At 49.0% G+C, this 12,142-nt stretch overlaps 3 protein-coding genes across 3 annotated transcripts in view; 2 read left to right on the forward strand and 1 right to left on the reverse strand.

The window, feature by feature from the left end:
• The first annotated feature begins 1,786 nt into the window (after positions 1-1,786).
• Positions 1,787-6,810, forward strand: CD3E (CD3e molecule). The gene is made up of 7 exons (XM_003212727.4): positions 1,787-1,903; positions 2,021-2,129; positions 2,919-2,939; positions 3,239-3,436; positions 3,955-4,107; positions 5,079-5,125; positions 5,480-6,810. Exons 2-7 carry the CDS (start codon positions 2,087-2,089, stop codon positions 5,534-5,536), a joined length of 519 nt encoding a protein of 172 aa, XP_003212775.1. The 5' UTR covers positions 1,787-1,903; positions 2,021-2,086; the 3' UTR covers positions 5,537-6,810.
• A 1,986-nt stretch (positions 6,811-8,796) lies between these two features.
• On the reverse strand, positions 8,797-11,298 carry LOC100543119 (T-cell surface glycoprotein CD3 delta chain-like). The gene is made up of 5 exons (XM_010723753.3): positions 11,140-11,298; positions 10,330-10,548; positions 9,828-9,959; positions 9,419-9,462; positions 8,797-9,101 (listed from the first exon to the last, which is right to left on the reverse strand). Exons 1-5 carry the CDS (start codon positions 11,210-11,212, stop codon positions 9,039-9,041), a joined length of 531 nt encoding a protein of 176 aa, XP_010722055.1. The 5' UTR covers positions 11,213-11,298; the 3' UTR covers positions 8,797-9,038.
• A 74-nt stretch (positions 11,299-11,372) lies between these two features.
• The window catches only part of ZW10 (zw10 kinetochore protein), an 11,735-nt gene continuing 10,965 nt past the window's right edge, over positions 11,373-12,142 (forward strand). The window contains exon 1 of the mRNA XM_003212743.4: positions 11,373-11,383. Within this exon, the coding sequence (XP_003212791.3) occupies positions 11,373-11,383 (11 nt within the window). The remainder of the gene's footprint in view (positions 11,384-12,142) is intronic.

Genomic DNA, 12,142 nt, shown 5'->3' on the forward strand with positions numbered 1-12,142 from the left:
CAGGATATATAACTTGCAGTTCATGCTTAGAAGGCACCAAAACGTTCAACATTAACTCATGTTTTCTAGACAATCAAGCAGGATTTCCTCTTTAGATTTCCAGAGCCAAGTGGATCCAGGTACGCAGCTTTCCCTCACACATGTTCAGGCAGAAGCACGATTGTGTGGTTAGAGCAGCAAGACTCCACAGCTCCTTTCTCAGCCTGTCATTTGGTTTTGGCTCACAGAGGCTTGCTGGGCTGGTTTTTGAAAGGTGTTCATGGCTTTCCCTGCAATAAGATGTCACCGATTCCATATTGATCACTGAAAGCCTGGGGCATCCCCAGCAGCACCTGGATCAGTACATCTATGTTACAGGTAATCGGCTCATCCAGAAGTCAAGCTGTAGGAATTTTCAATTTAAGACTTTGTGCTTTGTTGTGCCTCATTATGACAAGGCGTCACATCAGCTCCATGTCTTCCCACAGATCAGGCTGGCAACTCTTAACTCCTGTCCTGCACAGCAGCAACTTATCCTCAGGCAACCCATGCAGATTCCAATAGGACAAGTGTATTTCCTCCTTTTGCTGCCCTTTGGCCACTCAGCAACAATACCGGCTTTCATGGCCACATTTGTGTAATGCACAGCACTGTGGAGGGGGGTCTGTGCCGGTCTTTATTTGCAATCTTTTATTGACCTTCAACTTCTTGTTTCAAAACATACTGCCTCCAACTGTTAAGAGAACCAAGTTCAAGGCACCATTATTCGTAATGCAAATTCTTCATTTTGAAACAGAAATTAGTAAAAGAAAGGGCTGACAGCTAACGGGAGCAGCTCAGTAAATTGAACAAAAGCTCCCAGCATTGTGATTAGCCATGTAAATAAATAAGCTCTTCGCAAGGAGCACGAAGCCAGCTTCACCCGCCCAGAAAGGAGAGCCTTGAGATCTGAATGGCAGACTTAGGAACAAAGTGCACCCTTGTGGAAGGAGGGAGCTTTGGCTGGTTTTGCAGTGTCTGTTTTGGACACGTACCCTAAAAAATCCCCAGCATCTTTGTGCCTTTGTATGAGCAGCTCTGCTACATTTCAAGCACAGGAAAACAGAAGGATGGTGCGTTCTGCGTGTCTGCATCCCTGCTGGGAGCAGTGCTTGGGGCGGCCCCAACCCTACGGGAATCTCTGGGTGGTTGGGAAGGAGAAAGTTCCCTTCTGCTGTGCTCTGCAGCGGGGGCAGGGGAGAGCTGGGGTGAGAGCACGGTGTGTCGCAGGGGCTGGAGCGCCCTCTAGTGGAATCCGGCCACTTTTACACGGGTACGTAATGCCCAGAGTCGTAAAAAGCCTTTCAAAAGTCAACGCGCTTTTTACGAGTGTAGTAACAGGGCAAGGGGTAATGGCTCTAAGTAGAAGATAGATTTAGACGGGATATTAGTTAGAAATTCTCCATGAAGAGGGTGGTGAGGCTCTGGCACTGCTGCCCAGAAAGGCTGCGGGTGCCCCATCCCTGGAGGTGCCCACGGCCACGGATGGGGCTGTGGGCAACCTGGACTGGTGGGAGATGTTCCTGCCCACAGCAAGGGGTTGGAATTAGGAGATCTTTAGGGTTCCTTCCAACGCAAATCATTTTATGATTTCTGATTCCTCTGTTTATTCCCTCAGTACGTTAGGCTGCGTCCAGAAATTTGAACTTCAGTAATACATTGAAAAGTTCTTAAGAACGTCCTGAAGGTAAATCTAACACAGGCTTGTGTGTGCCTCCTGCTGCTGAGTTATACAGGTCTCCAGCTGGGCTGGTGCAGAGCAGCCACCCCTTGCTGTCAATGACGTTATTTGAAGACATGTTGAGCCTCCGCACTTCCTGAGAAGTTTTTCTTATCACATGTGCTCTGTGTCTTTCTGGGCTGCTTGCAGGTTTCACTGGAAACAGTGAGTCTCCTTGGCACTGCTCCATTCGCTGCCATACACAGTTCTGGGAAAAACTCTTGGGCCTCTTTTTTGTAAGCAAGAACTTGAAGAGTCAATGCGTTCTTTCTTCCTTCGCAGCCAGCTGCAGTGATGCCAATCTGATCGGGAACGACAGAGAAAAGCGAGAGAAGGAGGAGCACAAGGATGAGGTGTGAGGTGCCCCTCCTGGGCCTCCTGCTGTGTGTGGGTGAGTGGAGCTGGATGGACTCCTGCAGGGATGGGGAGGGGCTCCAGGGGCTGCAGGGCACGATGCATGGCAGCACGGCTGCTTTGGTACCTGCAGCCACATCTTCTGAAACTGGTGTCTGCAGCTGCCGCCTTCCAGAGTGAGCATTCCTCTCAGAGAGCAAAATGAGGATCCAACCCTTTCAGGCTTGGCTCCCCACTCAGTTTCTGCTTGCTCACTGATCCGCTAAAGCATGTGGTCTCCAAAATTTAGGCAGCAGAGTGGGTGAAGCTAAGAGCTGGAGGATGAGACACAACCTCCTTCAGCAGTGTGAACTGTAAGGGTCCGAGCTTCAAATTCTTATTTCATTTTTACACTTTATCCATGCACTTTTCTTAACCATTTTGTGATCGTGGTATACAGCTTCCACTCTGCGTACTGATCCACTGCTATCTTGGGAACAGCAGTATTTTCCATGTCACTGGTTTGAACTGAGCTGCACTGATCTTTGATCCATGGCAATAAAGCAGAATTGCTGAGCGTACTCCTTGCAAGAAACCGTTTTCCAAGCAGGCTCTAAAAATCATTCCAACCTCTGTTCAGTCGTAGTCTGTTTAAAATGGCTTCCAAAGAAAGGGGCTTCATTTCAAAACAACATCCTGTCTTAGCCAACAGAATTTAATTTAGCACAAATATGAGTGTGAAGATCTTTCTCAAGCAGCTGAATTCTGAAAGGAGATCCTTAAAGTGGGAAAGGCATATAATATCAAGATCTAATTTGATTAACACACGTTATTCTTTCTTTTGTAGCTGGTGCAGCAGCTCAGGAGGGTAAGTGTATTTTACTAGTATTCATGACTAATTAAAAAATTAAAGTAGCAGTGTTGTGTGGCCACACTGTCCGACATAAAGTTGAATATTCTGTGATGACATCTTGTGATGATTTCTGCTTAGCGTCGCAAAGTGGTCAGTGTGAAAACTTAAAGAAAGCACGCTTGCATGCACAGGGAATTTATATTCTATAATTAGGTTAAAGATAGAGCAGAGCAAATTGGGTGGGATCATGGAATGGGAGGGAAGCTTGACAGAATCTCCTTGTAATTATGGTTTCTCTTCTCATTGTCCCTAAGTCCAAAACGAATTCACAGTGGAGATTTCTGGAACCACAGTGACAATCACATGTCCCTTCTCTGGAGAAGTAAAATGGAAGCCAGATAAGTTAAAAACAGACGGCAATAAGTGCATTATAGAGAATCATGACAGCTCTCCTCTCAATGTGACTTGTGAAGAAAGTAATAAAAAGCTTGCACTGTACCTGAATGCCAGAGGTGAGTGAAAAAGCACTCAGTCTGTGAGAACCTGCATGGACTAAAGATAAAGCAAACACCTTTCGGAGGTGGATGTTGAGATGGGCTGAGTGAATGCTGTTCTGCAGAGGTACTTTGGGCAGCTGCTCTACATTCACTGTGTAGAATTCAGCATAGGTAGCTTAAAGTCAGATCAGCATGAGAAGAGCAGTAACGATCTAGGAGATGATTTACATTGCAGGCAATGCAGAACAGCAGAGTATAGATGGTACTCACATCAGCCCCTAGGACTGTTTGAAGACTGAAATGGAGTGGGGATAGAATGACCCATGCCTTCCTCTTTCCTTTCTGTTTGCTCTTTGCTCCTTCTCACCCCAAGCTGTATGTTTTCTGCTAGCATTAAGTGGATGAGTAACAAACATGAACATAATGAACAGAAAGCATTTTACTGACGTTTTGGATACGTGGCCTTTCCCTTTCACCACTGCTGCAAAGGCAGCTTGCCTGGCTAAGAGCACTTTTGTATTCCCTCCTGGCAGTGTGCACAAACTGTGAGGAGCTGGATACCTTGACTGTGACAGGGATCATCATTGCGGATCTTCTCATCACCTTGGGGGTACTGATTTTGGTCCATTACTTCAGCAAAAACAAGAAGGGGCAATCGAGAGCTGCTGCTGGCAGTCGGCCACGAGGTAAGAGCCATTTCAGATGTCTGCTCTCCGCAGTGTGCGCTACGTGCTAAACTAAGCACTTGTCCTTGCTGATGGAGGGAGCACCCTCTGCCTCCCACAGAACCCCCAGAGCCTTGCCAAACCCCACTCCTGATGCCACATCTGATGCTCTGGACTGATTTCTGTATGGGCTGCCATGTTGTGACAGAGGCTTCTCCCTCATAGGAAACCATTTCACAGGATGCTGTGAAGCAGCATTGAGTCTGTGATGAAGCAAACACCGCATCTGTCTCAGGCATTCAAAGATCCAGAATCAGGAACACATGCAGTAGATGCATCACAACTTACTGAAACACTAAATTCAAATTTCTGGCTTCTGAGTCCTTCTTTTGATGGCCCAGTGAGTCCAGCAGTGGGGCTGATGGATAATAAATGCTGGGGTAAAGTGATGACGGGTTGTGACCTCATGATGCCACTTTGGATTTGTTCAAGAAGTGTCAATGATGATATTTGTATCAGGGGGCTGCCTGTGGATCAAATGGGTGCTCACCACTCTGGCTTTGTGCAGATCAGATGTTGCCACTTTTCCAATAGTGCCCACAAAGCTGACACAAATCTTTCAGCAGATGGAATTCCCCTACTGTGTGCTCACCATACCTGCTGAGTGATGGGTTCAAATGCAATGCAATGTGTTCTCATCTATTCAGCTTCCTAGGCCAGGGGGGTATAGATCTGGTATCCATCTGTGGGGCAGATGCCTGTGGTCACGGGGCCCTCATGTTTTCTTCTTGAAAAAGAAAGCTGATTTCCTCCTAAATGATTGTAAGACCTCAGAGCTGCAGCAGTTGGATCTTTAAGAGCTCTGAGCTCACAACGAAGTCACACGAGTTTACCCATGGTACATGTTACCCTGGGATCATCTCAGTGAAAGCCTCTCATGCTGTGTTAGAAGAACCATCACCATGGATGACCCCTCTTTGCCTCTGTTGCAGCTCAGAAGATGCAGCGTCCTCCCCCCGTTCCAAACCCAGACTACGAGGTATGGACAACCTGCACTTTTTCCACTTCTCTTTGCTGGTTGGGAAAGGATAGCCAGAGCTGGGGATCTATAGCATTTGTCCTGTTTTTCTCCTTTGATGTAACATCCAGTTCACCTCCAAGCTCTGCAGGGTGTGGAGGAAAATGCTGGGGAGGGTGGAGGCCCTTTTCTCTGATGACACAGGGAGTCAGAAGCAGAAATGCAGTTTCCTGCAGACTGCTCGTTGCCAAAGCATCACTTTGTTCCTGGTCCCTCTGTTGTGGTTTTCTCTGAGTACTGTATGGACTAAGAGCCTGGAGTCTTGGAAGGAATATTAAGAAGGATACCTGAACTAACATCTCTTCTGTTCCACAGCCCATCAGGAAAGGCCAGCGAGAAGTGTACGCAGGCCTGGAACACAGGGGCTTCTGAAATTCCCCCAGATACCAGGCTGGATGGAAAACAGAGGCAGAAGAGCTGAGCGCTTCTGGCTAGCTTGCTGCTGGCTCTCTGCAGACCCGCTGAGCCCAGGTGCCTTGAGGTCAGCCGAGCAGCTAGACAGGACAGGCGTCCTGCTGCCCTATGCTGTCCCACCCCATGGTGTTCCTTCAGTCTGACATTAGGGCTAAGAAATCTCTGAGCCCATTGGCAGAGAAGTTTTCCTTCTCACTAAAGGCCTGGAGCCTCACTCATGGTTTCTAACCTCCTTTCCCCTCTCTCCTCTCTCTCTGCTTCAGTTGCATGCTCTGACTTTCCCTCCAATTTCATTTTCTGTCCCAAGTGCCTGCACTTGCTACTCTTTTCTCTCTGGGTAGCTGGTGCATGAAATGAGGGTTCTTCTCAGAGGGATTGGCCTCTAATGCTGTCCTTCTCTAAAATAAGAGACAAATTGCTACCAGTACATGCAGATAGGGCCATCCAACCCATAGCCCTTCTTCTGTGGGAAATGAGTAAGGCTGAGTGCCCTTTGCATCTGGGTACCTTTATGTCTCACATCTTCACTAAAACATCCTTTAAGGGTTAGATGAGAATTTGGCACTTTCCCAAGTCACCTGAAAGCCTACTAGGAAATTTAAGTGGTTGGCTGAGTGTGAGATTTTTGTTACTATTAAATGATGGGGCTCTTAGACATTTCAGATTAGATTTGACCCCACTTAGAAATGAGTATCACATTTTCAGTCTGACTGAGACAGCACACCAGGGATTTTTGTGTTTCCCAGATTGAAACTTGGACCCTTGGGTTCAGCACCAGCATTCCATTCTGCAACAGCTGGAATTGAAAAGAATGTGTTGGGACCATAGAGATAGTGGCCTCAACACAAATTCAGGACAGCATCTAACTCTTTTGTGAAGCTGTCCTTCCATTTTTACTGATATTCTATGTTGTCATGTAAGATAACAACATCTATTTGAGTGAGCTGCATCCTAAAGGCTTCCCAAGGCTGCTGCATCTGCTGGTGCTGCTTCACTTACCAGAGCTACAGCTGCCTAGAGCTTCTTGTGATCTATGTGATCTATCCTTTATTGCTTCCCTTTTCCTCTCCATTTCAGCTCTGGCACTTGAGCTCTGCTTAGGTTCTATCAGAAAGATTCAGACTACTTCACCATTGGTAAAAGTTTCAGCTTTTTCTTTTTTATATACATTTCAAACCTGTAATATATTAATAAAATGAGAGCCAACATCCCCAGACATGCAGTGGAAAAGATTTCTTGTGTGGTTTGTTTTTTTTTGTTTTTTTTTTTACTTCTATTAAAGAAAAACATTTTTGTGTTGAGTTCCCAGCTCAGGAATAGACTGAGACTGTGCTTCTGTGGGTCTGGGGGGAGAGACCTACACACACAGAAATGCACTGCCATGCCTTGGAGAGCTGAGCCTCAGAGCAGGGCAGGGATGAAGAGGAGCTGGGAGTGGGACTGGGTGTGCTTTTGGGGGGCAAGATAAATAGCTGAGGCCCCAAACACTCAACATAGCAATTCTCAACTGAGTGATTTGAAAAGCTGCAGTTTCCAAAGCAGCATGGTGGGACTGGTAGTAACGAAAGGAGAAAGGCCCAAGAGGTGCTTTGATGTGTGGAAACATTTCTGGCTTAAGACTGGCTCAGCAAGCCACATTTCTGTTGCTCTGCAGAGCAACAGCTCTGAAGAGAGGAAACAGCAGCAGTGGTGGGGGTTGTGGGTGGTTTAGCTTGAGTTTCAGCACAAGGGGATGAACACCCTAGCAAGGATTGTGCTTCAGACTGCTGTACATACCCTGCAGGATGTGGTTTTAAAGGCAGTACAGCGGGCTTTACCATACAAAGCTCTAAATATCTAAGAGGGAGATTGCAAGACCCAGCCAGCACTAACCCCCAGCTGGCCGAAACCACTCTGGGTCACATTTTCATCCCCAGCATATCAGCACTGCCCCAAGGAAGCCTACTTGGCCCAGCCAAATGGACCACGGCCACAGATGGGATATGAGAAGCACAACTCAATTTTGCTTCAAGCTGTGCCCTGGTGCATCTACCATCTATGGGGCTGCATGTTTGCCTAGTGTTTGCCTCAACCAGTGCCACCCCGCTTTCTCCTTACCTCAGTGGAATCAGCACAAATCCGGTGACAGCATCCCTCCATGCTCAGCAGTGCTACAGAAGCATTTCTGCGTCTTCCCAAGGGTGAGGTGCTAAGAGCCTCCCACAAACAGACTAGCTGGAAATGCTGTTCCTGCTCTCTCTCTGATTTGTGCAGAGCATGCCCACCATGCCATGGGTTTCTCCTGCTGTTTGGGTGTGGATAGAAGCCTTTGCTACATGTGAAATCTGATGGTGATGAAAGCATTGTGAACCAGTCAATCTGCCAGTCACTTTTTTTTTTTTTGTAAGGCTCACCCTTTGTAGATGGAAGGAGGACATTGGCATATTCTGCCTGTGATTGCCATATCAATCTCACCCTTCACCAGAGCAGTTTGGAGGGGAAAAGCCACTAAGATGTAAAAAGCAAAATATTGTACAAACAGCTGACATCAAAGGAAAATGGGTCACTTTGTTGTTCACTGACTGGAAGGTTGCACCCACAGCTTTGCACGACCTATAAGTTGTTATCTGTGCCACAAATGCCAGATTGGAGGCCAGCTCTCATTGACTGTGAAACTGTGAATTGAGCGTGAATCCTTTTGGTACTTGCATTAAACCACTGACTTGCAAATCAATTTGCAGCCTACTGCTCTCTAAAGCCTTAGATTCTTAGCACACAGATTCTTAGAAAAAGAGCAAAACAAAACCTACAGGTGTGTGCAGCTGGCACATGGAAGATGACCTGGTTTCTGAGGTTTCAAACTGCTACCTGGTGCTGGTTGCAATCAGCCTCCAATTTTGGCCAGTCATCCTACAAGTCAGCTCTGCTGAGTGTTGTTGTCAACCATTCTGCTGGCCCTGATCCCCAGCATGGAGCGAAATGAGTCAGGAGCAGCAAGCTTCTCCCTTCACAAGGTCCCTACACTTCAGCTTCAGCAGTGGATCTGGATGCCATTTGGATGCGGGCACAGAGGGGTGGCACAGCCTTGGATGCCTGCCTGCACTGGCAGAACAGTTGTTCTATCAGAGCAGGTAGAAACCTCACAGCTCTGCAGGGATCCAGCAGATCACATCCAGTGCACACCTTCTCCAGTGACTGCATGGTTCCCCAGGCCTTAACACAACTGATAGAACAGGGAGGCCATAGAATAAGATCATCTTTAATGAGAGGAATACAGAAATGCAATGCATCATGGAGAGAGCAGAGCGCTACAAGCAGCCCATCCTGGCAGGGAGCTGGAGGGCTCTCCAGGCAAAAACCCACACTGACTTCTGCCAGCAGCAAGTTCACAAAGCAGCGCCAGGGGCAGGGTGCTGGTGCTCTTGGCATTGGCTATGGTTTCATCATGTGAAGGAGTCACTGTCCTCAGTGCCTTCCCACTTCACTTGCGGGCCTTGGCAGTTGCCAGCTGGCTGTACTGTCCATCATTCCGCTCACCAAGGGGCTAGGGAAGAAAAAAGGCAAAGCAAGTTACAATTGTGTCTGTCCAGTCTTCCGGGGGGGAGCTGGCCAAGCTTCTGGCAAGCTCCCTCCACTCCCCTCAAGCTTAACAACCCCAGAGAGGGCAGATGGCAGCTGAGCCTGCACCATCCTACAGGTCGCTCAGGGGGAAGCCGCTGTGAACCTCCCAGCAGAGAGTGACAGCACCACACCCCCCTTCCCAGCAGCTGTGCCATCATGGCCATGTCATTCCAGCCAAGTGGAGCTGCTGACACCTATGAATGCACACAAAAAAACACACACGTGCACATGCATGCTCACCTGGTAGAGCTGATCGTTAGCTATCAGGTTCTGCCTGTCAGAAGCTAAATAAAGAAAGACTACAGTCAAAGATCAGGAGGAACCATGGGCAATGTGGTGAGCATTTGCAAACAAACCCAAGTAGCTGGCTGTCTTGACTTCCTCATGGCAGAAAGCTGCTGTCCTGGGGATGATGTTTTGGAGAGCATTGTATGTTTGATGGCTTCTCCCAAGAAGCTAAGCTAGGGGCATAAAGGGTACACGGAGTGATCTCTCCCAGGGCTGCACTGGACAAGCTGGCTGCTGGCTGTGTCACGCAGTTACTGAGATACATGGCAGTGATAGAAGTCCCCAGGTACCATGCAGCCCCAGAGATGCCCAGGCACCCAGGCACTTCCTATCCCCACCCATGAGCAGGCTCTCCCCTCACCTCGTGACGTGCGTCCCTTATCTTGCCCGGTGATGCAATACACAGCAATTGCCAGGAAGACAGTGGCAACAACATCTGCGATCACAATCCCTGAGATGGTGGGAGCGTCCACTTCAATGCAATTCTGGCACACTGGAAACACAAAGAACACAAAGACTGAGAACAAGATCAGTACCAGGAACCTGCCCCTGGCCTCCAACTCCAGTGGCTGTCTCTGTTCTGCCACCTGGGTTGATCTGAGCCCAGATTGCTCTGCCAGCTCAGGCAGGTTGTACTCTCAGGACAGCAGAGACCAGAGATTAAGCTTGGTTTGCCTGCGTGGCCCACGCCAGTGGCACAACCTGTCATGTGTGCTCCAGCCATTGCTGGAATAGCAAGCCACAGCACAGGTAGGAATGGAACCACCCTCAGGCTCTGGGAAATCAGTATTTCCCTTAAAAACTGGCTTACATGAAAACTCTAGAGCAGTCCTGGCTCTAGAAATTGAGCTTCAAACACTCACTTCGATAGTGCACCTGGAGAATGGAGGATTTTTTGTCACCCAGTGAACATGTATAGATGCCTCTGGGATCATCGTAAATTGCACCCAAGTCCACCTGTGTCGTGTTTTCTAAAACTTCTTCGCCTTTCAACAATTTAATTCCTTCTTTTTCCTCTTCTTTGTTTGCTTGACATTGCAGGAACGCCTTCCCATTGATTTCTTTCACAATTACTTTCAGTTCTGTAAAATAAAGGAGAACAGCAGATTTCATGGCTGCATTCTCAGCCCTCACAGTAGTGCAGTGCTCCTGAGTGTCCTTCGTAGAGATGGCTGCTGTAGAAGCATTGCATTAAGTTTTTCCCTGAGCAGTGAAAAGGATGCTGCAGACAGAAATCTCTGCAAAAAAGCAAATTGCCCAGTGGAAAAGCAGTCCAACATTCAATAGACAGTTACTTAATGCAGCTCTATTGTATATATCCAATCCTTCTCAGAATGAAAACTAACTGGAACCAGGCATCTGCCTGGGCTCCGCTCAGTCTGCACACACGTGAGCCTCATCCGCACACAGAGCACGTCGGTAACAGAGTGCCACTACGAGAGAGACATTCCAACAGCGAGTGATACCTTTCCCTTAAATGCAAAGTCAGGAGCAAAACCCAAACAGCAAGGCAAAAGAAAACATGGAGGATGATAGCGGAAACAAACATTCCTACAGAAAACCATGCAAAAAAAACCACAGAATTGCTCCTTTGGCCCCTTTGCCATCCCCACGTCCTGTGTGCCCCACTAGGCAGCAGTTAGTGGGCAGCACCCAACGCCTTTGGGACTTACCATTGGCGCCCAACATGGCCACAGCCACGCTGGCAAGCAGCAGCCAGGTGCCCAGGGCCCGTCCGTTCCACATGGCTCAGAGCGATGGCAGCTCTGTGTGCTGCTCAGGGGAGAGGAGGCGGGGAGAGCTCTGATCGTGAAGAGCGGAGCTTCGTCAGGCAGCGGAAACACAGGGCTGAGGCTCCCCAACAACAACAGCCTCCTCCAACCCACCACAACGCCCACAGGGGGGTATGGGGGGAAGGTGTGTTAAGTTCTGTACAGAGAGAGTGGTGAGGTGCTGGAACAGCTGCCCAGAGAGGCTGTGATGCCCCGTCCATCCCTAGAGGTGTTCAAGGCTAGGTTGGATGGGGCCCTGGGCAGCCTGGGCTGCTGTGAAATGTGGATGTTAGTGGCCCTGCGTGTGGCGGGGGGTTGGAGATGGAGGAGGGTTGGAGATTCGTGATCCTTGAGGTCCCTTCCAACCCTGGCCATTCTGTGATTCTGTGTGTGCCCTCACAGCACAGAAAGCCAAGCGGACCCTGGGCTGCAACCAAAGCTGTGCGCTGTGACACCTCACCTGGAGCACTGCGTCCACAGGTGGAGTCCTCAGGGCAGGAGAGACGTGGAGCTGTTGGAGCGCTGTGTCCAGAGGAGGGACACAGAAATGGTGGCAGGGATGGAAGCCCTCCCTGCGAGGACAGGCAGAGAGCTGGGGCTGAGCAGCGTGGAGAAGAGAAGGCAGGAGAAGGAGAGCTGAGAGCGGCCTGCCAGCATCTAAAGGGGCTGTGAGAAGGGAGGGGACGGACTCCATAGTGGGGTCTGCGATAGGAGAAGGGGAAATGGCTTCAGACGACAAGAGGGGAGATTGAGAGTGGAGATGAGGCAGAAGGTTTGGCACTGAGGGCGGTGAGGCACTGGCACAGGTTGCCCAGAGAGGCGGTGGTGCCCCGTCCCTGCAGACAGCCCAGGTCAGGCTGTTGGGGCTGTGAGCACTGCTGGAGCTGTGGGTGTCCCTGTGCAC

The sequence above is a fragment of the Meleagris gallopavo genome, chromosome 26 (assembly GCF_000146605.3).
Source record: "Meleagris gallopavo isolate NT-WF06-2002-E0010 breed Aviagen turkey brand Nicholas breeding stock chromosome 26, Turkey_5.1, whole genome shotgun sequence".
In the NCBI taxonomy this organism is placed as follows: Eukaryota; Metazoa; Chordata; class Aves; order Galliformes; family Phasianidae; genus Meleagris; species Meleagris gallopavo.

Bases quoted from the DNA above. Each gene is read 5' to 3' on its own strand.
- CD3E (XM_003212727.4), top strand. From the start codon at position 2,087: ATGAGGTGTGAGGTGCCCCTCCTGGGCCTCCTGCTGTGTGTGG. The intron at 2,940-3,238 runs GTAAGTGTATTT...ATTGTCCCTAAG, and splicing joins TGGTGCAGCAGCTCAGGAGG to TCCAAAACGAATTCACAGTG. The intron at 5,126-5,479 runs GTATGGACAACC...TCTGTTCCACAG, and splicing joins TTCCAAACCCAGACTACGAG to CCCATCAGGAAAGGCCAGCG.
- LOC100543119 (XM_010723753.3), bottom strand. From the start codon at position 11,212: ATGTGGAACGGACGGGCCCTGGGCACCTGGCTGCTGCTTGCCAGCGTG. The intron at 9,463-9,827 runs GTGAGGGGAGAG...TTCTTTATTTAG, and splicing joins TAAGGGACGCACGTCACGAG to CTTCTGACAGGCAGAACCTG. The intron at 9,102-9,418 runs GTGAGCATGCAT...TTTCTTCCCTAG, and splicing joins CTAACGATCAGCTCTACCAG to CCCCTTGGTGAGCGGAATGA.